This window comes from Equus caballus, chromosome 4, assembly GCF_041296265.1.
Source record: "Equus caballus isolate H_3958 breed thoroughbred chromosome 4, TB-T2T, whole genome shotgun sequence".
Taxonomy (NCBI): domain Eukaryota; kingdom Metazoa; phylum Chordata; class Mammalia; order Perissodactyla; family Equidae; genus Equus; species Equus caballus.
In genome coordinates this window covers 104775734-104802534 of record NC_091687.1, presented here as the reverse complement: position 1 = coordinate 104802534, position 26801 = coordinate 104775734, and the positions used below count along the sequence as shown (strand labels likewise).

Sequence of the window (26801 nt, the reverse complement as noted above, 5' to 3'; positions counted from 1 at the left end):
AATTAAAGATTAATTATGAAAAGGCTGTAACTACCCATAATGAATAATACAACCATCAAATGCACAGAAGACTGGGGCAAAATAACCAGGTACTAAATTAAAGAGAGGATGAAAACAATGATCGAGAGGAATTAGAAACAATACATTGTCCTCAGACTCAGAGCTTAACAATTTCCTAAGGAGCTAAGTTAGGTTCCAGAGGACCTTTGCCCAGAGTGATTGGCCACTCATTCGTCTTAGAAAGGAATCACATCAAAGCCCAAGCACATGAAACCCAATTTATCCATTCCCTAAATGTTTATTTCATGCCTACTATGAGCCAGGCTTTGTCTAGATGTTTAGAAGGTGCTCTGAAGCAAAACACACGCAAGTCTTTGCCCTTGCAGAGCTTGTATTCTTACAGAGGGAGAGGGAAATTTAACAATAAATTCAATAAGTAAGTCAAGTGTTCATGTGTTAGAAGGTGATGTCCACCATGGAAAACAGTCAGACAGGGTAAGTGGGATCAGGAAGGAATAGGAGTGGAGTCGGGGAGGTTATGATGGTAAATAGGGCCTAGGGTAGACCTCAGTGAGAAAGTGACAGAAAGAGTGTCCAGGAGCGTATCCCTTAGAAGAGGGCTCTGGGACAAAGAGGTAAGAGGGTGCTGTCTGGCAGGGCATGTGGGGGAGGTGGGAGGAGAGGGCCAGGAAATGTGAGATGGGAGCACTTTGGATGTTCAACAAAGTGAGGCCGCCGATCAGTTCACAAGTGTAAGGAGATGTGAAAGACATTTCTAGAAAGATGGAGGAGACATACTTCTTGCCTGCAGGTTAATACAAATGTAAGCACAAATAGTCACACTATGGCGCAAGGCACAATGTGACATGAGAGGCAGTGAACAGGGGAGAAGAAAGCATCGCTGTGGTCACAAAGATCTCCTTTTGTATACTGGCTTTGCTGCTCACTGCTCTGTGATCTTCCCGGAGCCTTCTGGGGCCTCAGTCTCCTTCTGTATGAAATTGGCATGACAATATACACCTAGCAGGGGCATAGTGATAACAGGTGATAATACACCCCTTTTTACTAACGTTCAGTTAATGGTAGGTGTTATTATTATTGTTATTACACTTATTCAGTATAAACACAATTCTACAGAAGCACAGAATTGGAATCAATTAAATATGACTGAGATGAGTGTACTCAAATCTGATATCGGAAGTATCATTAGCGTTATGGAATGCATTGTCTCCTCAAAATTCATATGTTGAAGGCCTAACCCCCAATGTGACTGTGCTTAGAGACAAGGCCTTTAAAGAGGTAATTGAGATTAAACGAGGTCACAAGGTGGGACCCTAATCTACTATGTCTGATGTCCTTTATAAGAAGAGGAACAGACACCAGGGATATGTGCACAGAAAAATGGCCATGTGAGGACACGGCAAGAAGGCAGTGGTCTGCAAGCCAAGCAGAGAGGCCTCAGGAGAAACTAACCCTGCTCCAGAATTCTGAGAAAATAGATTTCTGCTGTTTAAGCTTCCCTGTATTGTGTTACAGCAGCCTGAGAAGACTAATACAGGGAGTAAAGGGTTAACACTGAGCTTGGGCTGGTCTGGACCTGCCTGAGACAATGACCTTGGAGTCCCTCTTCTGACCACACTGTTTTCTTGGGAGGGACAGGGTTAGCATGGGTGTTTTCTCTCTCTCGTCTGCTCTGTGGGACCGTATCTGGCTTGTGGGAGCTGGTGAGCTGGCATGGAGGCCTTGAACCTGTGACCAGAATGGTATAAAACATTGATGGGAAACAGAGCTGTGGCTTGTCTGAGTCCAGGTGACCCACTCAGATCTTGGCTCTTCTCCATGGCAGCCATACCTGGTCCATGTAGGTGAGGGGGCAAAAAGCAGCTATGTGCTTGGATGGGCTGGGCCCCCTGGAGTTACAGAGGCTGTACCCACTGTACCTGTTGTTCTGTGTTACCACTATCTCTTTTAGGTCTTGACTGTCGACTTGAACCCATACAAAAGCCCTGTGGTGTCAGTACAGGTATGTAAAAGAAAAACCCAGTTATCTGGTTAAGCCGAGGATGTTAGAATGGCCATGATTCTTCAGTCACTGAAGGAGTTAAAAGATGTTGGATCACATTATTCAGTGCAGAGCTGTGTGATTGACAAGTATCGATCAGGGATGCCTCTGTCAGCTAGATATTGCAGGGCATATATGAAAGCTCAGAGAGCTGGCATTTGGAGAATTGCTTTTTCAGACAATGCTCATGAGTGCTCATTCATAACTTCATTCAATAGGATGGATTCTTTTTTTTTTTAGTTCATTATCACTGCATGGATTTTCTTATGTCCTGAGAGTAAAAGAGATGCAGATTATGTGAATCCAAACTATTCAAACTAGGAGAAAACTTCAAAATAGAGACTGAGGGAATACTGGGTTTCTGAGAGCAGAGAGCACTCATATGTATCTAAATGTGAATTGCTCTGTCATGGGAATGGAGCTAAGAGGTCTGAATTCATTCTGGAGGCTATGGGAGCATGGCAAGCATGATAGAATATTAGCTGTTTCAAAAGCTAATATTAATTGAATACTAGCTGTACCAGGCATTGTTCCAAAATTTTCGTGTTTTAACTCTCAGAGATAGATATTATTATTATCCCCATTTTACAGGTAAGGAAACTGAGACCAAGAGGATTCATTTTCCCAATGTTACACAGCTAGTGAGTGGCCGGAATTCACTCCCAGGCTTTGTGGCTTTTAAGCCTGCACTCTTGCTATGTTGTAGCTGCCATCTTGATTTTCAGGCTTGCATAACATGAGACTCTTCTCCTAAATCTAACATTGCTGTGCTTAGGTAGGCAACATGCTGACAGAATGATCAATATCTGAGAGTAGTCATTGAACATTTGGCAGAATATTGTCCCTGAAGCCACAAGGATGGCTGAAGCTGAAAGCGAGATGCAACATTCACAGTTCAGAGCCAGGAACACGGATACCCACACTGATCTCTAGGTCAACAGAGGAAACTCTTCTTTGCTGCCATCATTGAAGTCATACCTGTTTTTGGTGCAAAAACTTAATGCTGACACTTTAAAATCAAAGCAGCTATGAGCCGGGGCCCCTGGATGGTGGGTGGTTGATCATCTCCCTCTACTTGGTCTCACAGCGCTATCTCAGAGAGCTGTTGCCCTGCAGCAAGTCTTACAGGTCCAAGTCCCTCACAAAAAGTGAGGGCTGAGGGAGAACACAGTGATACACCACCAGATCCTAGCCAGATGCAAATTTTAAATTATGAATAGTTACTTTAGTAAACTTCAATAGAAACCCAAATTTCACACACATCAGCTTAGAACTCTATCTAAATACTTCTTTTACAAATATCTGTATGTTATTGTCCATATTATGTGTCCTGCTTGTGAGTTTTGTTCATCTTTGGAGAAAAATAAGCATCTTCTTTTTGCTGATCTTAACATATCCTATGTTTTTTTTCTCTCTCTCATACACACACACACACACACACACACACAAACACACGCACACACATACCCCCCTCCCCCCACCCGCCCAGGAACCTGACCCAGGTTGGTCTACCTCTTTCGCTCTCTCTGTCTTTACTATTTTTTAAACACCCGTAATCAGTTTCTTCTCAATCAGAGTCACGAATCCTGAGTGCTGTTATCTACCCGTGACCTTGTTCCCTCACTTCGGCCTCCAGACTTCAAAGGAGACTTTGCAGATGTTAGTCCCAGGTCAAGGCTGGATTTATGGATCTGGGAGGGATCAGCACAGCCCTGATAACCAACCTTCCAGGATGTATGAGCTTTCCAAGGCAAGAAGGTGGAGGAGAAAGAAGAGAAGCTTAGGGATGGAGAGATAGGGAAAGAGAGGAGCTAGCAGAGAGGCCGAGAACAGAATAGTGGGGTGTTTTGAGGTCAAGACTGCACGGAGGGCGTGGTTATGAATGCTAAATAACACCAGGAGGTCAAGGAAAGTAAGAAAACAGTAAAAGCCTATTTGATTTGGTTATTTCTGAAACAGACTTTTCAATGTAGTAATTACATACTTGCTGGTAAGGGAATGAGTAGTGAAAGAATAGATTTATCAGGTAAAGATACACTACTGGTTTAAGAATCAGTTACAACAGAATATGCTGTCTTTGTGTGAGTGGGAGGCAGGAATTTTGCAGTTGTGTGTGTGGACGTGAAAGATACCTGGGGGTGGGAACAGGAAGAGATTGAGACAGAAGGGAGCTAGAGGTTCCACATCCTGAGGCAAGGAGCTCAGTTCAGGGCCTGAGAACTTGCTCCTCCCCTTAGGCAGACAATAATGGAGAATGCATTTGGTAATCTCAAGGGAATGACCATGAGTTCACGAAGAAAAGTGACGAGCCCTCTGAGGAGAGCAAATGCTATGAAGGAGGGACAACAAACGGTACTACCTGTACCAGGAGAGGCAGAATCACAAGACAGCCGAAAAACAGAAAACTAACATAACAGACATCTTAATTATTGTGCTGACATGATGTAGCAGCAAAATTAGCATAATGATAACTTTGTGATATTGGAAACATGGGGTGATGACAAACTATTATGAAGAATTGGTTGGAGATATTGAGAATGAAAAACTATAATTATTGAAATAAAGATTTCCATGGAGGGGTTGAACAGAATAGATAGAACACAAGAATATTTTAGTGGGTTGGAATATGGGGTCAATAAACTCTCCCAAAGCCTTCAGGAAAGGATAAGGAGATCAAAAGAATGAAAGAAAAAGTTAAGAACTATGGAGGGTAGAAGCAGAAGCATCAACATTTGCATAATAATAACCTCATAAGAAAAGAGTAACACAGAGACGGAACTATTTGAAGAAACAATGACTCAGAATTTTCTAGAATAAACAATACTACGTTTCAGATCGAAGGGGTCATAAAGTGCTAAACAGAATAGATAAGAAAAAAACACCCCACCTACACCTATAGTTGTGGTTCTTAAATGAGGCCCATGACCCAGGCGTTCACATACGGGAGTCAGGAGGCTGGAGGACACCGATGGGAAAAACCTGACATGCTCATTTTCACTAATCTCTTAAAAAAAATCGAGCACTGCTTCAATTAGGAATGTAGGAAAAAGCACAGTGGTATTAGTGGTATCTGTATCACTGTTGCTAACAGAAAATCATAGATATATTCATGTTACATTACAGTTGTAGATTTCCCGAAGTTTCATTTATGACCATGGTGATTTTGCAGTTATGGTAGTTATGAGACCCGAGTCTAGGTCTCGTTATTTAAAGCACTAGTAACGGAGTGCATATATTACTACTGTATCACAAATTTGTTGTTTTGATAAATATATTTGGTTTCTTTTGTAATTATGCATATTTTATTTTATTCATATAAACAGTATCCTGAGAAGAGAGACATAGACTTTACCAGGACTGGCCCCCAAAAGGTTAAGAACTCTGCACTATAGTAAAGTTAAGAAACATTAAAGGAAAAGAAGGAGAGGTTCAGGAATAAGAATGTAACATGTCTAACTTCTCAATAGCAGCACTGCCTATAAAAGATGATACCTTCAGAGTGTTGATTGAAATATGGGAACCAGTAAAGATACTGGCAAGCATGTGAGGTCTCAGAAGGATTTGCCTATGGAGTCTTCTTAGAAAAACTGTTCTTACTCTACTGTTTTTTACTCAAAAAGGGAAATGAATCCGAAAGGAGGTAATATATGGGAAATAAGAGTAAGTAAAAAGAAAGACTTAGTAAATACTAATATTTTCTAATAAGCAATTAAAGATAAGTATATTCATAAATTCTGCAATGAAAACTGTAGATGATCTCAACACGGCAGGTCGTGAGGTGGAAGGAGGTCGGCGTGTTCTCGGTCTCTTGTCTTACTGAGAAGGAGAACAGAGGTACTGATATGTTTTTGTGGACGATAAGGAAGAAAAGCAGACGTATGAGTCTTAATACGTTAGGGGAAGCTGCCAGAGGATTGAAAGTAGAATGTACAACCTTCAAACCAGTGGAATAACATTCAGTTTAATCAATGGAAAGTAGATTGGGGTAAGTGGGCAAACAAAACATAATAAATCGAAAACGCACGGTCAATAGCAGAAATATACACTAATGTAGCAGTAGTTACAGTAAATGAATAAAAAGACAGATTCTCAAGTTAGATTTTTGAAAGATTCAGCATTACTATATCTAAGAGACACACTTAAATAAGAGGCTCCAAACACCTGTGCAAAAACAGTAGGCGAGTGCTAATGACAGCAAGAAGGATTGCATAGCAGTTTTAAGAGTAGAAATAAAACTGTGAGATGAGAAACCTCATAGGAAATAAAGATGGAAATTACATACTGGAATAAGGAACAATAAATCAAAAAGACCATGAATACATCTAACTAACAAAATAGTCTCGAATTAAACAAAGCTACCAATGATAGAAGTAGATAATTCAACCATGAAGGTTTGAGATTTACATTCAGAAACTGATCGAGCAAGCAGTATTTAGTGAAATTAAGTACACACATACCCTATGACCCAGTAATTCTCATGTGCACACACACACACACACACACACACACACGAGAAACCCTCATCTAGGTAACAGGGGGACACACATAAACATTCACTGAAGGGTTATTTGTGGTAGCAAAGAGTTGGGGGAAACCCAGCTATTTATCATTAGGGGACAGAATAAAGTGTGGATATACACATAATGGATCACTAGATACACGGTATACACAGAGCTACACAAATAGATCTTAAAAACATAAGGCTGAGTTAAAGGGAAAGAAACAGAATGAAATTTGTAGTACAATATCATTTATAAAAATTGTGACACATGAAAGGCAATACTATGAATTTTCCAGAACATACATATATTTTGCACAAATATTTAGAGAGTGGCACTAGAAGGCGATACATAAAATAAAATCAAGTGGGTGCCAGTGTTGAAGAGAGAGTGGAATTGGGAATGGTGAACAAAGAAGAAAAATAATCAAATAAAATTAAAACAAATGAGGACCACTGTTAGGATGGACACAGAACCATGAAATGAATAGCGAGACCCACACCATCCTGTACACTAGGGACCTTGGAAACGAGGCTGATGAAAGAAGAGAGGACAGAGTGAAGCTTTGGTGGGAAACAGTTGTGTTTATTTGAGCTAAGACAAATGAGTATCTTTTCTCTCTTTCTTAGGGTATCACAGGAGGGACTGGTGGGCTGTGGGTACCCATCCCTTCCTCAATATTTGTGTTACTGATACTAATATTTTTATTACAATCTTTTTCTGTGTGACAGTTGCCATTATTATCATGAAGTCTAGTTCAGTCCTTACTGAAAGAATAAAAAAATCTATTGAGAAATTATTTGATAAATCTGTTGAAAAAAATTGTTTCCATATTGATTGGAAAATTAGTGCCTTTACATTAAAATATCTTCCTGGGATCAGACCATTATAATCGTCATAAGCAAGCTGGAGTGGAAGACCACAGAGTCCCGGAAGTATTTGCTCTTGCGGCACATGAGCTACTTTACCCAGAAGGTGAAGAATAGGGTTGGCTCCTGTCTTAGGTTCAAATATCTCTCTAAAAGTTCTGTAACTTCTGTCTTAGAAGAGGAGCTTGGACCTATGGGAATAGGTAGTTAACAGACTATCTTTGAGTTGAAGGCTCAAAAGAGGTTAAAAGTACACTGTCAATTTGATTATGTTGGGAACATATGAAAAAAAGGTAAAAATTTTGCCTATCATAACTTAATATGTTAAAATTCTAACTGTAAAATAGACAGCTGGAATTGTAAAAGTTAATTAGTTTTGACTGCTAAAGAGGAAAGGGGAGGAAAAACGTATGGAGACTATTAGCAGGGAAGGGCCATCACTCATCTGTGGTGGGGGTGGGAGTAGTTCTATAGAGAAGAGAGAGGCTGACTCATGAGTGGCCTCCTGGCAGAGCTTGGTGAAATGTGGTGGAGTTGAGAAAAGAATTCTGGGGCCAGTAATCCTTGTGGTGAACAGCTGTGAGGCAGCAGCTTCTGTGTTTTATTTGCATTTTTGCTTTGTAGGTAGTTTATTGATTTCATCTAGCAATTTTTTCTACTAGATTTTGTCTAGCAAATCATTTTATTTTATTACTTTACCGATGGCAGTGTTTCTAATCATGACATCACTCCCTATCTCTGTCTGGGAGAGAACTAGAGGACCAGTCGTAAGAGTTGGGGCAGAAACTCTGCGTTAGGGTTCCAGCTAGCATCTCAGCTACTGCCAAACAGGCAGGACCTCAATTTGAGCGAGGGAGACTGAAAACTACATTTAGAGCCTAGACTGATCTGAGATACTGTCTTTCATAATATTCTGAATTTCTCTGTGACTGTCTTTTTTTTTAGGTTTCTGTCATGCTTGATTTCAGTCTGTGGTACCTGGAGAAAAAGATATTTCCAAAGATGGTAATAAGACTATTAACTCAGAGAAGTAACAAAAAAGTGCATGAATATTAACTCAGAGAAACAACAAAAAACATGCAATTCACTTATTCCTTCGTTCAATTGTTCACTCAGCAAATATTCATTGGGCAACGAATGTAGTGTTATTGTAGATCTCTGTTGTCATGGAGCTTACCTTCTAGGGGAAGGACACAAAAATAAATGAACAGATCACAAGTTCTAAGGACAATGTAAAATTGTGAATGACTGGCTATGCTAGATTGAGTGGTCAGAGAAGGTCTCTCTGAGGAGGTAACTGAAGCCGAGCTATGAATGACAAGAAGGAGTTGGCCTTGTCAATGTCTAGGGAGGTACTTCAGGCCAGTGCAAATGCTCTAAAGCAGGAATAAGCTTGATGTGTTCGGGGACCACACCAAGACTATGGAGACTAGTTGAAATAGTTCAAGCAAGAAACTACTGTGGCTTTGACTAGGGTGGGATCTGTGGCAATAGAGAGCGGTGGATGCAGCTGGGGCAGTCTGGAGGCAGAGTTTCTATTGATGGGCACTGATGAGGGAAAGAGAGGAATCAAGGGTAACTCCAAATTTTGGACTCAAGCCAAAATGTGTGGATGGTGATGTCATTTACTGAGCGGGGAAGGCTGGTGGAAGAACAGGTTGGGGGTAGGCATCAACAGTTCTTTTCTGCCATGTTTACACTGAGATGCCCAGTGGACATCCAAGTTGAGATGCCAAGTAGACAGTTGGATAGGTGGATGCAGAGTTCCTGAGAGAAGTGAAACCTGGAGATTTCAATTTCAGAGTCACTGGCACATGAACAGTATTGGAAGCCATTGGACTGGATAAGATCAACCAGAAAAATGTACAGTTGGAGAAGAAAGGAGGGCTCCGTGACCTTCAACACTTAGTGGTCAAGGAGAGGAAAACATTTCCAGGAGAGACTGAAGTCATGGCCAGTGAGGTCAGAAGTAATGTGGGTGAGTACACTGTGTAGGGGACTGGAATTGGCCACCCCAAGATATGTCTCTCTGGCATGAGGATTATTTTGGGATGGTTACTTTTAAAAACTGCAGACATGAGAGAAATCCGGAAAAGTAGAATTTGCTTACCCTTTAAGAGACATTTACATTGTAAAGGAAGTCTCCATCTGTAAAGGTGTCTCCCTCTCTGTATGGGGAAGAAGGGGGGATGACCTTATCTCTAGAAACTCTTACCAATACCAAAGGCAAGGACTTAAATCTGCATAACAACCTTACTCTCGTTTACTGTGCCTTTCTGGTAATCTCCCATAACTGACTCCCCCCATTGACAACATCCTCCTTTGTCTTTACCTGAGGGAGGTATTTAAGGTGAGAGCTTCCGCCATTTTGGCAAGTGGCTCAGTTTGCCTGAGCCTCTCTCATGAATCATGTTATAAAGCTTTGTTTAATTTTCTCCTGTTATTCTGTCTCGTGAATTTAATTCATTGTCCAACTAGAAGGACCCAGACTGGGCAGAGGAAATGTCTTCCTCCCCTATAGCTGCGTGGAATCCCAGAGAAGAAAGACGGGAAGAATGTCTTCTAGACATAGCTTTTGAGAGGTCAATGTTGATGTCGTAAAGGGTTTTCTAAAAGAGCTAAAAAGAAAAAAGAGCTTATTTGAGTCTCATTACCCTCCAAGAGAGCTTCTGCATAAGATTCTCTTGTTAATCGAAACCTTTGTGTCTGCGTCTGACAGTGATCCTCTGCCTGCCTTGATCTTCGCCACTGTGACTCTGTAATCCACAGAATACCTGCCAGGGCTGACAGGCCTGGCTTGACCTCCTCGTCTCCTACTATAGATGCCGTGACAGAGAGCAGTGGTTCATAATGGGGGCACTACTGCCATTTGGGGTGTGTGCAAGCCTTTGTTGGGATGGATTCTCCTGCGCACTGTGGGAAGCTTTGTCTGCAGCCTGTTGCTGAAGGTAGCACCCCAGTGCCACCACACTTTTCCAAATAGCCTGTGGGCCACAGTACCACCTCAGATGAGAGACCCTGGGATAGACTGACAAAGACGGCCTTAAGGGTCCCTTCAGCTTGACTAAACTTTAGACTCTAGTCTTCCCAATTCTTAGAGCATTTACTTTAGAAAACTTGTAATTGTAAATTCTTTCTCTGCCCGGTTTGAGACGTAAATCTTTTTAAAAGTCTTTTGCCAGTTTTACAACCCAGGGATGTTTTTCTCCAGGACCTGGGAACCATCTCTTTGAAATGTAAATATCAAGGGAGCCATTGCCTCTCTCTCAGTTTCTGTGGGAGGGTGGGAGCCTCACCTCCCAGGGTGGGCACCTTGCTCCAAGTTGTAAAACTACCTCCTGTCAGGAAGATAAGAGGAAGTTTACTCTTCCTTTGGGTAAAGCCAACTAGCAAACACAGATGGCCTATGATCCCTTCTACCCTAGCTCTTAAAAACTCTTTTATTGTGTATTTTACCACAATTAAAACCAAAAAACAACAAATGAGCAACAACCCTACCACCACTTGTTTCGACAGAGTTGAGCTCAGACTGAGTTGTGCCCCCTCTGCTGACTGCTCTATCCTTGAATGAAGTCTTCTGTGCCCATTTAACTTTGTCTTGTGCAATTTTTGCTTTGACAGGATGAATGGTTACGAGCCGTGTCGGGGATCAGAATTTGCCACTCCAAAATGTGTCTCTTTGGCTTGATTGTTTTTAAGAACAAAAGATTCTGAAAGAAACTTTGACCTTCTCCCTAACTGCCTAAAAGAATTTAAGATAGAAGTCCTGTTCCCAGGACAGGCCATCACCATAGGTAATTCTGGGTATCGTAGACTGTGAGGATCCTGGCTAAGCCCACTCTTATGTACAAACATTTGCTTTTCCATTTCCATGTGAATTGCTTTCCTCCCCTTTGGAGCCCCAAATCACTATCCCCAACATCCTCCTTTGTCTTTAGCTGAATATGGTATTTAAGGTGACAGCTTCAGCCATTCTGGTGAGTTACCCAGTTCTCCTGGGTTTCTCCCACGTAGACGTGTTATAAAGCTTTGTTTGATTTTCTCCTGTCATTCTGTCTCATGTCAATTTAATTTGTAGACCAGCCAGAAGGACCCAGAGGGTAGAGGAATTCTCTTCCTCTCCTCCAGCTGAGTCTCTGGAATCAGACTGTCTGGGATCAAATCCCAGCTCTGTCTCTTACTGGCTGCATGACCTTGGGCTGTTAACTAGCTTTAGCTTTTGTTTCTTCACTGTGAAAATAAAAGAGGGATTAGTCCTGGTATTTCCTTTAGAAGCTTCTTGTGTGGATCAAGTGAGGTAAATAAAGGATGTGAAGCACTTGGCCTTGAAGTCTCACCCAGGACATCTTAGCCAGGATTTACGTTGTTGCTACTGAGTCAGGTTTGCAGGAAATGGGAACAAGCCACAAGTTTTAATTCCTGCAATTTGGATTAAATATTTTTTAACCTACATTTTTGGATACTAGAAATAACCATTGTATTCATACACAGATTTGGGGGCACTTAATGACTGGAATTCTATTTTTCTCCTTTGCATACAAATGTTGATTTTTCTCTTCACTCTCTCAATGACATTGCATTTCAGACGGCAATGGAATTATCCATTCATGATTTGGGAATACAGAGGCTATGAGGAGCAGCTGATCAATCAAGCTCTGTTATTGAGTTTGGGGAGGATGGGGGCGTTTTGTGGGGCTGCTAGCCAAGCTTAGGGGAGAGAATGGTCCTAGTACCCTCGTCCGCATTCACTGCTAAGTCCATTTGATAAACCTCAACTCCTCCATAAACTCAGTTGCCACTCAGGTGAAGACGTTTCCTGACAGACAAACTGTCAGAGGAAGCGGAAGCTGCAGGCTTCCCTGCTCCCCGTAGTCTCTGAGTCCTCCTGAAGAAGGCTCTCCCCTCACTGAGTTTCCAGTCAGGCCTCCCATCCAGCGAGAAAGATCCTGAAGGAATGAGAATGGCTTTTCAGCTCCTTTTGGGTGACATCTTGCACAAAAGGGATGGCCTTCTTTTAACCTCCAGAGACATTTTGGAAGAGGTCAGAGCCACGTGAGTTGAGCCTGGACATTTGTCATTAGTTAAAATGACCTAACTTTCTCTCTCAAGGGGCCGCTTAGGAGGCTGATTTCTTCCCAAAGCTTTCTGAAGCAGCTTCCAGCTTTCCTGAACTCTGACCTCCTCTTTAAATCACCGCCAAGGACAGTGACACGCTCTGGCCTATGTTTAGCCTGCTGCAAAGTAACCTCTATCCCAGCCACCTGCCCTGATTGGCCCGCTCAGCTCTGCTCTGTGGCCCACACTCACCACCTCTCTGACCATGCCCTGGGCTGGCTGCCCGGCTTCCAGGCCAAGGGCCCAGCAGATACCCTCCCTCACAGCCCCGCCACTGCTTTCTCAGCTGCCAGGACTCCAAACTTCCTGGCATGTCTGTGCCAAGAGGGCTTTGGCTCAATCCAGCCTGGCATTGTTCATGCTTAGATAATGACCTTGCGCATGCTTGCTGTTCTCCACCCCTAAGAAAAATCTGGCCCGTGACTGCCAAGGAGGATGCAGGCCTGAGCACCTGGGCTGGCTGGGGCTACAGATGGCCATGTGGTTTAAGTCCCTCTGCTGGGCCATCCTGGGTGCTCATCATATGCTAGTGGCTCATGTTGGATCAGAAACATGAGAAAGTTTCCCATGCTTTTTAGACAAATAGCAGCAACTGCTTTTCTTCCTGTGTCACTTTTCATTTTTAAATTTATTTGGTACTTTTGTACCAAACCAGAATTGTAGCTGGATTCTCATTACTTCCAAAAGACCTGCGTTACCCCTCTCTTGATGCAGCTTCTAATTATATTCTAGATGTAGAGTAACGAGAACTGTAGCCTCTCTGTTTTTTCAGTTACTTTGAAAAAGGAGACATGAGCCTGGCCTTGCTAACACAGGCAGTGGGTGGAGGTCAGCCTTCCTTAAAGTCCATCCCGCGTGCAAAGCCAAGAACGACTTCCAGTCTGTTTTAGCTTTAAGTTGAGTCAGAGCCCTTCCTTCTCTAGAACGCTGATGGAGCTCATAGGCAAGTCTGCCACATGTCTCAGCTGTGACAACGCTGCCAGTGTGAGGTTTTCTGATGACACTCACTTGCTTTCTTGGCTGATGGTGAGAACACTCCTGGGCGCTTGCCTGCAGCTCGGTGGCCACTGTGGCAGGTGAGCAGAGTCACTGCAGGATGATTTTGGATGTCGAGGGGCATTTATGCATGTGGACTTTCCTTCAGGGCTTGTGGGTTGAAGTGATCCCACTTCAGGTCAGTATTTTGGGGAAGAAGAAACGAGCCATCTGGCAGTGAGCTCTGTAGCAGGGAGTGAATATTACATGGAGGAAGATGAAAGTCAAGGGGGTAAAATGTAGAGGAAAAGATAGAGAAATACTCCTTTTTAATGAGTTTTGACTCTACGCCAGGTACTCTACGGAGCGCTTGGCATGGACTGTGTCTCATTTCATCCTGAGATGTAAGGACTGTCTCCCTACTTAACACAGAAATATTAAGCAACTTGACAGCGGTCTCCAGCTGGTAAGTGAGAGAGGTGAGGTGGGATTCAAAGCTCATGTTGTTAACCACACGACACTGTGGGAAGGACAACCTTTTTTAGCCATCTCTAAAGCAAAATCCAAAATAGTTAAAGTTGGAAGAAATTTTGGGGACCAACTACCCCAACTCCTCTATTAGACAGATGAGAAAAGAGACTCGAAGAGGGAAAGTGCAGTGCTTGGTCAGGATAATTTCTTATTAGAGCTGAGCTGAGCACAACTCTCCAGTTGCCTGAATCCCTATAGAATAGTCTTGGGATAATGGGCTCCAGGATTTCATAGCTGTTGAACTTGTTTTTCTCTGGAAAAAAGCCCCCCTCCCCGCTTCCCCTGGGGTAGACTCTGTTGCAGAGCAATATTTTTCATATTGGCTCAAATAGCTTGTGCCTGGGAGATGCGCATCACGCCCACTTTTAAGATAAGAGGAAATTAGAACTGGGACATGAGACTCTTTTTCATCAAGTGCAAAGAAGCTGCTGACTCATTGTGTCAGCCCACTGTTCTGAAACTTCTCTTTCCGAGGTCACCAATGGTTTCATAATTATTAAACTCAAAGAATGTTTCCCTTGCCTTATTTTACATACGACACGATATTATTCGTCAATAATAAGCAGAGTTTCGTGAAACTCTCTCCTCCTCCTGCCCCTCTGCTAGATTTTCCTTGTTTGTTCTTCCATTCACCTTCATTCTTCTTCCTGAGATGCTATTTTTCTGCCTGTCCCTTAAATTTAACTGTTCTGTTGAATTCTGACCTCAGCTCTCTGCTCCTCCCTTTTTATAAGCTGTTCCTGGTCATCTTGTTTAAATGAATCAGAAGTCTTCCCAAGACCATAATAAATGCTCCTCTTATCCTTTTTCACTTTACAACTTTACCTGGCTCCAAAGTTCTTGGAGACATCTATAGTCAGTGAATAGAAATGGAGAAAAGTAAAGCTGGACCTCTACATCCAGGGGCAAGTTCAGAAAAATGAGACATGGGGCCACTTAGGGTCATCTATTTTGATGAAAACCAAGTAGAATCTAACTTACATGCTTGGGATGAAGAGGCTTTAGGAAGAAACCTGTCCTGGGTAACCTGGGCAAGATATATTGATAAAGTGAAATTTGCTCACGACATTCAGCAGAAGTCAGTGGACTTGATATTTAACTAATAAAAACCAATGGTAAAATAATGTGTGATTTTGAGAACTGTAACTCAAGGGGAGGATTTGGAAGGGGCTGAGTTCTAGTTGGGGTTGGGGAGCCAGTGTTTTATTTCCAAATCTGTGACTCCTTCATGGCCCCTGACTGACATGGCCTCTTAACAGGTCAGTCTCACTTCTAAAGCTAATTAACTGATGCTATTGTTTTGTATTTTGCCCACATTGAACCAAAGGAGTGGATACCTAATTTTACCTTTCTTTTTGTAAATTTCTAATATTCTTAAAGCATCCCACCATAATTATGAAAGACACTGTGGAGACTCTGGCTCTTGTTAAAATTAGCTGACCCTGGGTGAGGCTCTACCGTAGCATGGCAGGTGTTATGACCGTGAACAGCAACTGGGTCACATCTGGTTTTGCTTGGTCTGAGACTGCTGCAGGTGACTGACTTGATTAATTAACCCCAAGAAACTCAGAGAAGGGGGGGGTCTAAAGTGGTACACAGCCACAATGTCCTTAAAACTTTCTTTCCTTTCATTTAACAGAGGAAAAATGGCTACTTTCCTAAACTATTAGAATTCTGGACATGGAAACAGGTATTGATTCGAAGTAATGTTAGGTTCAGCTGGAATATGTCAAAGCAAAGACTAGACTGTGAGGATGGATCCACTTGCACAGGATGCTTAACTTTACTCTGTTTAAATTTCTTCTCAGTGTCGATCTCTTTCCCATGTAGAAAGATACTACATAAGAAGAAGTCTAAATCTTTCTCTGTTTAGAACCTTGAGGATGAGCAGAGAAAAGAATGGATTTCTACTTATTTCAAGCAAACCTGAACTTATGGAGCCCATCTTCTCTTCCTTATTCCTTCCTCCCTCCTTTCCTCCCTCCCTCCAACTCTTCCTTCCTTTCACACAATTACAAGTGCCCTAAATCAAGAACGTTATAATAGTTCCAAATCCATAAACCTAATATTCCATAGATCAGAGGCCTCAGAGATGTCTCTGGCTACCTCTGATTTTGTAGATGAGGACTGTGAACGCCAGAGACTGGAGAGTGGAACCAGATTTGGGTCTCTTCCTTGTTCCATTTTGTCTTGGAGAAGACTACAAGAGGTGCAGATATTAACCTTTGGAAAGATCTCTATCAAAACCCTCCACAGGCTGCTTTATTTATTTTTTTATTTTTATTTTTTTCCATTGTGAAGGTTATTAAAATAACAGAGGTAAGTCATGACTGCCTTCCATTACTCACCAACAAACAGCTGGCTGTAGAGTTCCAGGCGGGTGTGACCTTCTGTTGGGGCTTTGCGGATCTGCTGTGGCAGCCGGTCCACCTGTAGGCTGGCCTGCTTGACATTCCTTTCTGCGGTGACCCGGTGCCACTGGTCGTCATTGAGAGGGGAGGGTGACCTCACCACAATCTCCACTGGCCCATTTCCGACATCAAATGAAAAGGACACTTCTGTGGCAGCTGGAGGAGCAGAAAGCATGAAAAGCACATGAGTATTTTCCTCCCAGATACCAAAGAGCAGTAAATTCTAGAAATAAAACACAGCAGGGAGAGAAAAATAATCTAAGCCTGTCACTCGCTACAAAGGTGTAGGGCAAAATCATTTGAGGAAGGACAAAACATCAATCCATTATCAACCATTAACAAGCAAGGGGAGGAAAATAAACTTGTATTGGGGGCCAATCATACATTCACTTTCTACTTAATCTTTAGAAGCCCGTGGAGAAGTCACTATCATTGACTCCAGATAAGGAAAATGAGACTTGGAAAAGTTAAGCACATGTTGATGTCTTAGATTTAGTGAGTAGTGGAGTCAGGATCTGAACTCAGGCTTGTCAGATTTCAGAGCCTGGGATCTTTTGCTTCTACACACAACGTAACTTGTCAATTACTCCTAGGGTAGTGAATTTTACCTGGAGAGCTTTGTGAAAAACCCATGTCCAGCTCTATCCCCAGAGACACTAGCTCAGTTGGTCTGGGTCAGGCATTGGTATTCTTAAAAACTCCCTGAAAAATGTTTATGCATAACTAGAGTCAAGAGCTCTTGCTTTGGGGGAATTTACAAAACTTTATTTCATTAATCTAATCACCGTGGCTCCTACCGTCAGTTAGGGAGCAATGAATTGTTGAGGCAATGAAGGTGACCTGCATCTTTTTCAGATAACTCATGACTGTTTAAAAGGTCGCTCAAGATTCCTGCAGCTCAAGATTCACCCCTTTCTGGAATCATTTATTGCGCACCTTGGTTATACCCCATCTGGGATGCCGGATCCTTCTCATAACCTACCCTCCAGCACTGACCACAAATCATTCTTTTTTCCTGGATCTGTTCCAAATCAACCCCCTTCTGTAACAAATCACCTTGCATCAATGGAAAACTCGAACAGGTGGTTGCTTTGGTAGCTTCAGGTGTAAGCACTTTTCTTACTTCACATCTTAGGTTTTAAGTTCCTCGGTGACCACCCGGTGCTTTACAAACACATATTTTAAATGTATATTTTTCTTGCAATTGGTAGGAGAGGCACTTTAACGCTGAAGCAGCACACACGTCCCCACTCCCTCAGGCTCAGTGAATTCCTTTCCACATTAAAGAGGTGGCACACCAGTGGATTTCCTAACTTTGCTTACAAAGAGATTCAGCCCCTCTATCTATCAATAAGCCTTCTGCCTAATCTCTAAGCAGCTAAATTTAAATATCTGTCATTTTTCTCCCTGGGCTAATGGAAAATTCAGCTTCTTTGGATTGGTACCATTTTGCGATGATGTCGCAAGCAATCAAACTTCTAATTTTAAAACAGCAGTGGGCCAGATTCTCTCAGGTCCTAGACCGTTTCCTGCCTCTGAGTCAGGCCCCTCTGAAAGCTGCATTAACTTTATTGAGCTACAGGGATATTAGACGCAAGCTCAATTTAATCAACCTAATTGTACCAAGGAGTTTTGATCTTTTATGTCATTAGAAAGAGAACTTTAATTTTAACACCTGTGGTGATTCCATAAGCGCTCCAGTAAAATATCTCCTCTGAGTTAGGAGCACCTGCCTCCAGGGCTCATTGTGACTCGATGGAGGCCGGTGACCTTCATCAAGGTTTCTGTGGAAGTACGATCAGAATGACTCAGACTGATCTTTCCCTGTATTTCTGGCATAGTCAATGGGGAAGAAAATAGCCTCCACTTTACGATTGGATCTACACTGTTCTTGTAGAGCTATGTTTTAGCAGATGCATTTTTCAATGTAAGTTGTCAGAATAGCATGAGAACAAGGGTTCCTGAGCTAAGTAGGAAAGATTGTTTCGTTTTAAAGGTGTCAACAGCCATCAGGGAAATACAATTTAGGGATAAATTGAGGTTAACCCTAAGGTTTGACTCAGAGGGTAAATGCTGCTCTAATTTCCTCTACTCCTCTCTTCTTGCTCTGATGAATTCTTGTCCAGGTCTTTAAATTGTCACCATTTGGAAAACCCTGAGTATCGGCAATTAACTAGGAAATATCCACACTTTTTTCTGTGCTTGTCACACCAGATCCCCCATTTCTTCCTCTAGAGCATGGTCTTCTTAATATCAACATTTCACTCTAGAGAAGGAAAGAAAGTCTCCAGGATGCTCCTGTAGCTGAGTCCTCTCACCCTGATTGGTGCAGTAAGAGGGACTCAAGGTCAAGAGCCTCCAAGAGAAGAATCTTCCTTAAAGAGCCTCTATTCAGGCTCTGTTGAAAAAAAGACTCACAATTTTAGCACACCCCACTTCCCTTCTATTGCTTCCTGAGGAAGGAGGCTGCAGTGTCTAGTGTGAGAGTGAAGGAAAGGGTTCCTTTTTCTCAGTCATTCAATGTCAGCTTCCCCGACATTGCTAAGGGATGCCTTGGAGAAAGTTCAGTTTGTGGCTGATTGCTCTTGGTCTTCTGGGTGACAGGCGCTGACATTTTAAAAGAGATAATTACAGAGAGAGTCAGCGAGCAAATAAAAGGGAGGCAGCATAAAAGAAACTAGAGCCAATGACACTGTTCTTACTTAATGTGTGTCTCCAGTTGGAGACTGAAGCGTTGCCCTGTTTCCGCCTATGGAAAAGGAATTTCTTACATACTGAAACTATTCTTATTTCCAGCAATAAGTGCTTGAGAATTGGATGTATCTAGCAAGGCTCATTGGAACGAACACGGTAGCAAACACCACTGGTTGCTTTTCTGTTAGTGTCAAGAACTGGGAAGCACCTGGGATTTTACCCAACTTGCAAACTAACAAGTTAGCCTGCTGCAGTTTCATAGACGCTAGCAGAAGACAGGAGACTCCTGGGTCAGAGACAAAGGACTCTATTATTCACAGCTCAGCAGGCAGCATGAGCTTCATATCCACATTGGTTTCTCTTGTCCCCCGAGTCCCCTGGGGGCCATGTGGAGCAGCCCAGATGGATGCTGCCTATGTAGTGAGTTTGTGTCGCAGCCAAGGAACCCTAAATTTAGGAAACTCTAGTCTTTTAAAGGTGCTGCTAGCAGACCTGCCCAACTTTTGCCCTGGGGAGACATTAGGTTTATTATCTTGGCCAGGAAACAAATCTACCCTGTGTTCTGGAGGAAGACACTATCAATATCTTCCAAAGCTGTTTGCTATACATACAACCTTAAAAAGATATGAACAAAGTTGTCAATGCCTCTTGCTCAGAAGATAAGCAGAAATGGGAGAGACTGTTTTCCCACAACAATTAGCCACTCTCTCCCTGCCCTTCCTTTTCCTTGTGAGCTGACCCAATTTTGCCTAAGAATCTATGTGCTTCCATATGATCGTAAGCTTCAGGCAAGAACGGTCCTACCTCAGGCTCAGAGGGTGAATCTGGATTTGTCTAAGTCAAACATGACAAATCCGTGCTTTTTGGGAGTAACCCACTTAAGATGAGACCTATCATTTCCTCCTGGCCAATAAAACACAAGGGGGAGTCTCTAGGGGCCCTTTGGGACAAATTTATTAGCTCAGAAGAGAAGAGACAGTCAGTCCCTTTTCTGTTCCTTGATCTTGGGTGGAGGTTGTGGTTCCTAATGTTGCTGGAGCCATCTTGCAAACATCAGACACACTGAGGAGAACAGGGAGGGCAATGGGATGAACCTGGGTCTTTGGTGACACTGTTCAGCCCCTAAATTATTACCAGAGACGCCTCAAGACTTCTTAAGTGAGACATCCATTATTATTTAAGCCAATTTTATTGTGGCAGAAAGCATCTTAACTGATGTAGGGAATGGTTTGGGAATCAGCATATCCGAGTTCTAGTCTTGACTTCGCCTTTTCACCTTTTTGGGTCTCAGTTTACTGGTGTCTGAAATGAGGATTACATCTATAGTTTTACAAGAGTTTCTCTGTCCAAAAATGTGTTTGAGAACTCTGAACTAGATCTCTAAGGTCCCTTCAAATGCCAACATTCTATCATCAATATCCAAGAGATTCTAAGAGAAATAATAAATTGAACTACAGCTAGTCTTAATGGTAATTTTAGATATTGAATCATTACAGGGAGAAAAGAGAGATATTGAAAGAGAAATGTATAAGGTGGCACATTGGCATCAGAAATGAGTATATGGCAGAAATTACCTTTGAATAAATCTGGATCACGACTTTGAGTGACAAAACAATGAATGGGTCAAAACCATGGACAGCTCTTAGTATCCTCCCTCCTGCTACTTCAAGTGTGATTCCAGCAGGTGGCACTATTCACTCTGATTCTAACTCATCACAAGTTTTCTCAAATCACTCAGGGCTTAACGTATTGAATGAGAAATTTAACAACTGACCAGAATAGTAGACTTTTTGGCTCTGAGTTCTCCCAGCAGGTGAAGTAATATTTAGACATTTGACTCAAAGTGTCAGTTGGAAACAGCAGAAAAAATTTGGTCATTCAATATAGAATAGGTAAAGAGAAGAGACAAGGAAAGGTACACATAGTGAGCATGCTGAGAGGACCAGCTAACACCGTTACAATTTTGATAATGATTTGTTTCTTCCATTCTAAAATGAAGTTCAAGGATTCATAGCTTCCAAAGGGCCATTCTGTGTAAAATCTCATTTGATCCATACAACAACACTGGTAATAGGCAGAGCAGATATTTTAGCCCCACTCTACAGTGGAAAATGTTACAAATATATATTTTTTCTTTTCTATGAAGGAAGTGTCCATCAGGAGACAAAAGGATGCATGCACCATGAGAGACTTGTAGGAAGAGGCAGGTAGGCTGAGAATGAGGTCACTGTGGGAATCAGAGAGATGAGGAAAAGGAGGAAGAGGGAAAGTGGATACCTGTTTGTATCTCAGGCCAAGTGCTCCACCTGTACACCGGATGCCATCTACCCCTTTTTATTTGCTCCAGGACATCACTCCAGCAATTCTCCCCTCTCTTCTACAGCATCAATAATTTGTCTTCTACTGGATCATTCCATGTGAACATGTTGCCATGCATCTATTCTTAACAACCACCATCACTACAAAAACCTTCTCTTGACCTTCTAATTTCTTTGCTTCCATTTGTTGCCGAATTCCTTGAAAGAGCTGCCAGTACTCTCTGTATCTCTGTCTGCTCCTCTTAGCCTGTCTTTAACCCCATCATCAAAGCCTGTCTCCTTCACTACATTGTGAAGCTGTTCCCGCCTCAGCGCCTCAGCACTTACTGTTCCCTTTCCTCAAACAACTCTATGGCCGCTCCTGTACCTCTCTGCTCACAGGTATTAGGAATTCCTTTCCTAAACATTCTATGTTGAGTAGCAAAGCCCTCTCTTAGCTGCCTTTTCTCCTCTATCCTGATTTTTTTTCTCTGCGTGGCATATATCACCATTTGGCACAATATATATGTGCTCCTGGCCTCACTAAAGCAGAAGCATTTTCTGTTTTGTTCATTTTTGTTAGATCCTCAGCATCTAGAACAAGGCCTGACACAGAGTAAGCGCTCAACAATTTATGAATGAAAGAATGAATAGGAACATTCCTGCCAAAGTGGCCAAACAATTATAATGTAGGTACTCTGAAAAAAGAAATCCACTCATTTTCCTCAGGCAGACCATAATTCAGCACACTGGCACATACAAGGAATGTCATTTCGTAATCCACAAGTGTCTTCCCTAAGGGCATAATGTAACTTAATGTATATTTTCTCAGTCTAGGAACATGATACATTAGTTATGTCTGTTTGAAACAAACTGTGCTAAATGTTGCTCCCAAATACATAATTCTTGAGGAACAAAGACTTGTTCAAGATAAACTCAGCATTGGAGATAGAAGCAGAATTTTTTCCTATTTCTGCATCTCATGCTACTTTCACTCTACTATTAGGAAAAAAGACCTACCTTGGATCACAATTAGATTTCTCAAATCTTGGCCTACATAAGAAACCGCTAAAGGAACATGCTTAAAATGCACATTCCAAAACTCCTCTAACAGAGATTCTGATCAGTAAGTTGGGGTCGGATGCTGGAGTCTATACTTTGTTAATGTCCAGTGACTCTCATGCAAGTTGTGCTGGAATTCTACTTTGAGAAACACTAGGATTACCAAGTTTCATTCTAGTAGTAAGGTCCTAGGAACTTTTATTTCCTTGCCATCAAAAGAAAGATTTTCAAACTGTGTAGAAAAGAGTTTAACCCTGCCAAAAGAGAGGTTGAGACTTCACGCTTGCCTTTGGGAAGGTAATATCCGAACCCTTGGGATGTTATGTCTGATAGGAGTGTTTGTTTGCCTCAGAGCCTTGGGTTATGCCGAATGAGCCTAACAATGTGATTTATGGTGGGGGCTGGCCACACCAGTTAGTGTTTAGGATGGGAGCAGGCCACACTAGGTTGACCAACAATGTGATGTAGGGTGGGGGTTTGGGTCACACACTTCAGCCTCTGGAGGGGCAGGAAACTGAGGTCAGCCACTTGGGCAGTCAATCAGTCCTATGTGTTGGAGCCTCAGTAAAGACTCTGAACACTGAAGCTCAAGGAGCCACCCTGGTTGGCAGCACCGCAACCATACTGTCACAGTCAATTCTGGGAAAGTACTGTGTCCATGACTCCACAGAGAGAGCACACCTGGGAGCTGAGCATCTGGTACTTTTCCTCATCTCTGCCTTCTGTGCTCCTTCTCTTGTCTGATTCTGAGCTGTATTCTTTCCCTGTAAGAACCGTAATCATGAGTATAGCAGCCTTTGGTGAGTTCTGTGAATCCTTCTAGAGAATTATCAAAACTGAGGATGATTTTGGGGACCCCCTGAACTTGCAGTGGGTGTCATAAGTATTCACCATGTCGTGTGGCTGTGGTCCCTCTAAGTTTTCAGTTGGTCCTAACTTTCTGCAAAAACAAAAAGATTCACTTCAGTTTAGAAGTATGTGATTGAATCTAACAATGTTGAGATTGAAAGACTTCAGAGAATGGAGTCCGACCTCCAGGCCTACCTTCACCACTGAGAGAAAGAAATCGAGTCGGTGAGATGCTAACACCCAGTTATAACCAAGTATAGAGCTTCTGTTTTTCTAACGATACTGTACTGCTTTTTATATTATGCAGGAAAAAACCCTATTTTTCTTTTATTATACTCTTAGTTTGTGAATATAGAAATCTTTTCAAGCCAAATATGCATATTCACACCCGAAAACTTGGTGTTAAACACATCTGAAAATGAACACTGGCAAGGAAAATATATTTGAAGTCTTTTGGAAATTCTTCAAGGAAATGCCTGGAGCTTAAGAATCAATGTTATGAACTCATTTTAAAACCTTTGGTATCTTGATAACCTCTTGAGTATGAAAAATATTTCTCTTTATGTATTTTGGCCTTTCAGCTTTTTATTATGGTTAAAAAATAACTTCACAAACAAAGGCATCCACAGAGAAAAGGAAGCAAAAGGGAGTTACCATTGGTCATGCAAAAACAGAGAGCTGCCTTTAAAATGCAAAGCCTTTCTAATTTTAGTTTTCTCCAGGCATTTAACCACCTTCTGAGAATGACTTCTTGAATATTAATGGACCTGTATGATTTAAAAAGGAAAAAGACAAAAATCTTTACCAAATGACATGTGGCTTAAAACAGTACTTGTCCTCAGCAAGGCACATACGGTCAGGTGTTAAATGCCCTCATGTTTGGAACCAACGGAGACTTGTGTGCTGGGCAGAGAGTGCCCAGTTTGGAAGAAGAGATGAAAGTTCCAGATGGAGACTGTGGGGAAAAGTATTTGTGATAAAAGGAAATGTAGAAGCTTCTACAGAGAAGCTGTGAAACTGGATGCCTGAGGATTCTCTAGAGATGGAGCGGAGAGCGGATAGAGGAGGGGATGAACGTCAAAGACCACAGGCAGGTTGTGCGGCAAAATGAGAAACACGCATCGAAGGAAATGTGCTTTGGTGGAAGACCAGGGGTAATTTATGGGCTTGGTTTTAGGTGATGTCAGAGAGAGCAGGCTCATTGAGATACAGTGATTCGGAGAGTTCAAGGAGAGTGGACTGCAGGATTGAGGTTCAAAGAGGTAACATGACCAGATACTGAAATAGCTTGAAGTGGAAAAAAGCCGATAAGTGTTAACTTGGACCAAGCTGAAACTTTTAAGGAGACAATATACCTGTCAATTAATTAATTATAACTTTTTTTCCCTTCTTCTTCTTCTCCCCAAAGCCCCCCAGTACATAGTTGCATGTTCTAGTTGTGAGTGCCTCTGGTTGTTAATTATAACTTCTAAATGAATGAGCTATGGATGGCTATGCTTATGCGGACACTGAAAAGGAGGAAAATCCAAAGACAAGATCCAAAGAGGAAAGAATAAGGCTTTGAAAGGAGGGTGCCGGCTGGAAGGCTGTGAATAAGTCGATCAGAAGGAAAACAGACAAGAAGATGTCTGTTTCCCGGTTGCTATGGACTGAGTTTCAGCCCACCTTATATGGCATATCATAGGCACGGCTTTTTTTACCTCTTTGTTTTGTAGCAAATTATTTTCTAGCTAGCATATCCTTTCAATGCCAGCTTAGTGCGACTTCAGACAAAACCTCTCTAATGAAAAAACAGTGCTAAATGAAGATTCTATATTCTACATGCTATGGACACAGAATATAAAGAGATTTATTCTGTTTTCCATTACAATACCAGATGCACTTCAACTACAGTGCATTTGCAGTACCTGGCAAATAGTGGCGAAAAAGTGAAACTATGCCTCAGGGTCAATGGAGAGTTTAAACGGGAATGTAGAGAGATATGAGAGACTAGGAGAATCGCTTTCTTTCTACACAACAAGCTTTCTTAAAGGTAGAAGACTTCTGTAAAAGTTTTTCCTTGGAATCTTTGCAAGAAATGCATACCTGACCTGATTATCTTAATAGTTTTTCTATAGCTATGATTACTTAAATTTGATTCGTATCTTCTGTTTAGTGATGAATATTAGAAATGAGGAATCTTAGGGTTGAATATTAAAAATACAGGATCTTAGAATTTCAGGGTTGAAAGGATCTTAGGAAAACGCTCAGTTAAAGTTGTAAAATAGTTAATAGACCCCTGAGGTCAGATATTCCCACCTCTGAAAAATGACAGGAAATCACTTCACAGTGTCCCTTATGGTTGTGCCAACCAGTTTCTTCTTGAACAAAGCATTTCTCTGGAAATGGATAACATTAAATTATAACAATGATTCATCATAAAGTACTTTTCCTTTCCCCTTTATTCAGATTGTAATAGATGAAAAGACAACTTTCCTGATTATATTGCATAAGTAAATATTTGCCTCCCTAAAGATTGTACACATAAAACACGTGAGAACATTTTTTAGGGCCAGGTTGTACGACGTTCAATCAACCATGCTTACTTTTTTCATGACTTGATGAACTAATGAAACATGCTTTCTGTCTAGAATAGCTCCTTTGAGAGAACAGTTGTGGGTAGGTTTGAGTTACTTGCCAGCTTCTGCCTCAGGCTGGTTGACATACCTTCAACAAGGTGAACGAATGGACCAATTTGGGGATAGGATCATCCATCAGGAGGATGGTCTTGCTGGCACATCCTTGTGTGGCCTTCTTGAATGAGGTCTTTCATTTTCATCATTTGAGCCTGTCCTGCTGCTTGAAGCTGCGGTAAGTGAGCAAGCCTTAAACAGCAATAGCATACTGCATACTTCAAGTATGCAAGTTGCTACTGTGTGGTATGATGATCTGAGAACTAGTAACAGGAAGCCAGCAGAACAGAATGGGTGAAATCTATCTTTAAAACTTTAAGCCCAAATAGGAGATAGTTGATTAAATGGAACACTTGGCAATTGAGACACTGTGTTTCCCAGTCTTTTGTAACCCAAGCTCCCATTTGTTGACATAATAATCTAATTATCATCTCCAGATGCTGATCTGCCCAAATGTAGGAGGCTGATGGGGAATGAAACAAACCCCTGAAAATCTCAGATAAACATCCTACCAACCAGTAACAATTTTTTGTGCTTTATATTCTGTAGGTTGTATAACAAAAACAATAGCTTTTTTTGTTTTGTTTTGTAAATATAAAATTACGATTTTCCAAACTACACATTTACTATTGGAGATTCTGATTAGTCTTTCCCTTCAGTTTTAAAAAAAAAATCACTGTTGTGGAATTTTTAAAAAATTGACATGGAAATGTGTTTCTAAAATATCGCTACACAAAACAAGTAGATTATAAAGAGTATGTACCA

The 26801-nt window shown here is 41.8% G+C and overlaps 1 protein-coding gene across 1 annotated transcript in view; it reads right to left on the bottom strand.

Annotated features, from left to right (window-relative positions):
• The window catches only part of CNTNAP2 (contactin associated protein 2), a 1879249-nt gene that overhangs the window by 207348 nt on the left and 1645100 nt on the right, over positions 1 to 26801 (bottom strand). The window contains exon 17 of the mRNA XM_070265133.1: positions 16400 to 16618. Within this exon, the coding sequence (XP_070121234.1) occupies positions 16400 to 16618 (219 nt within the window). The remainder of the gene's footprint in view (positions 1 to 16399; positions 16619 to 26801) is intronic.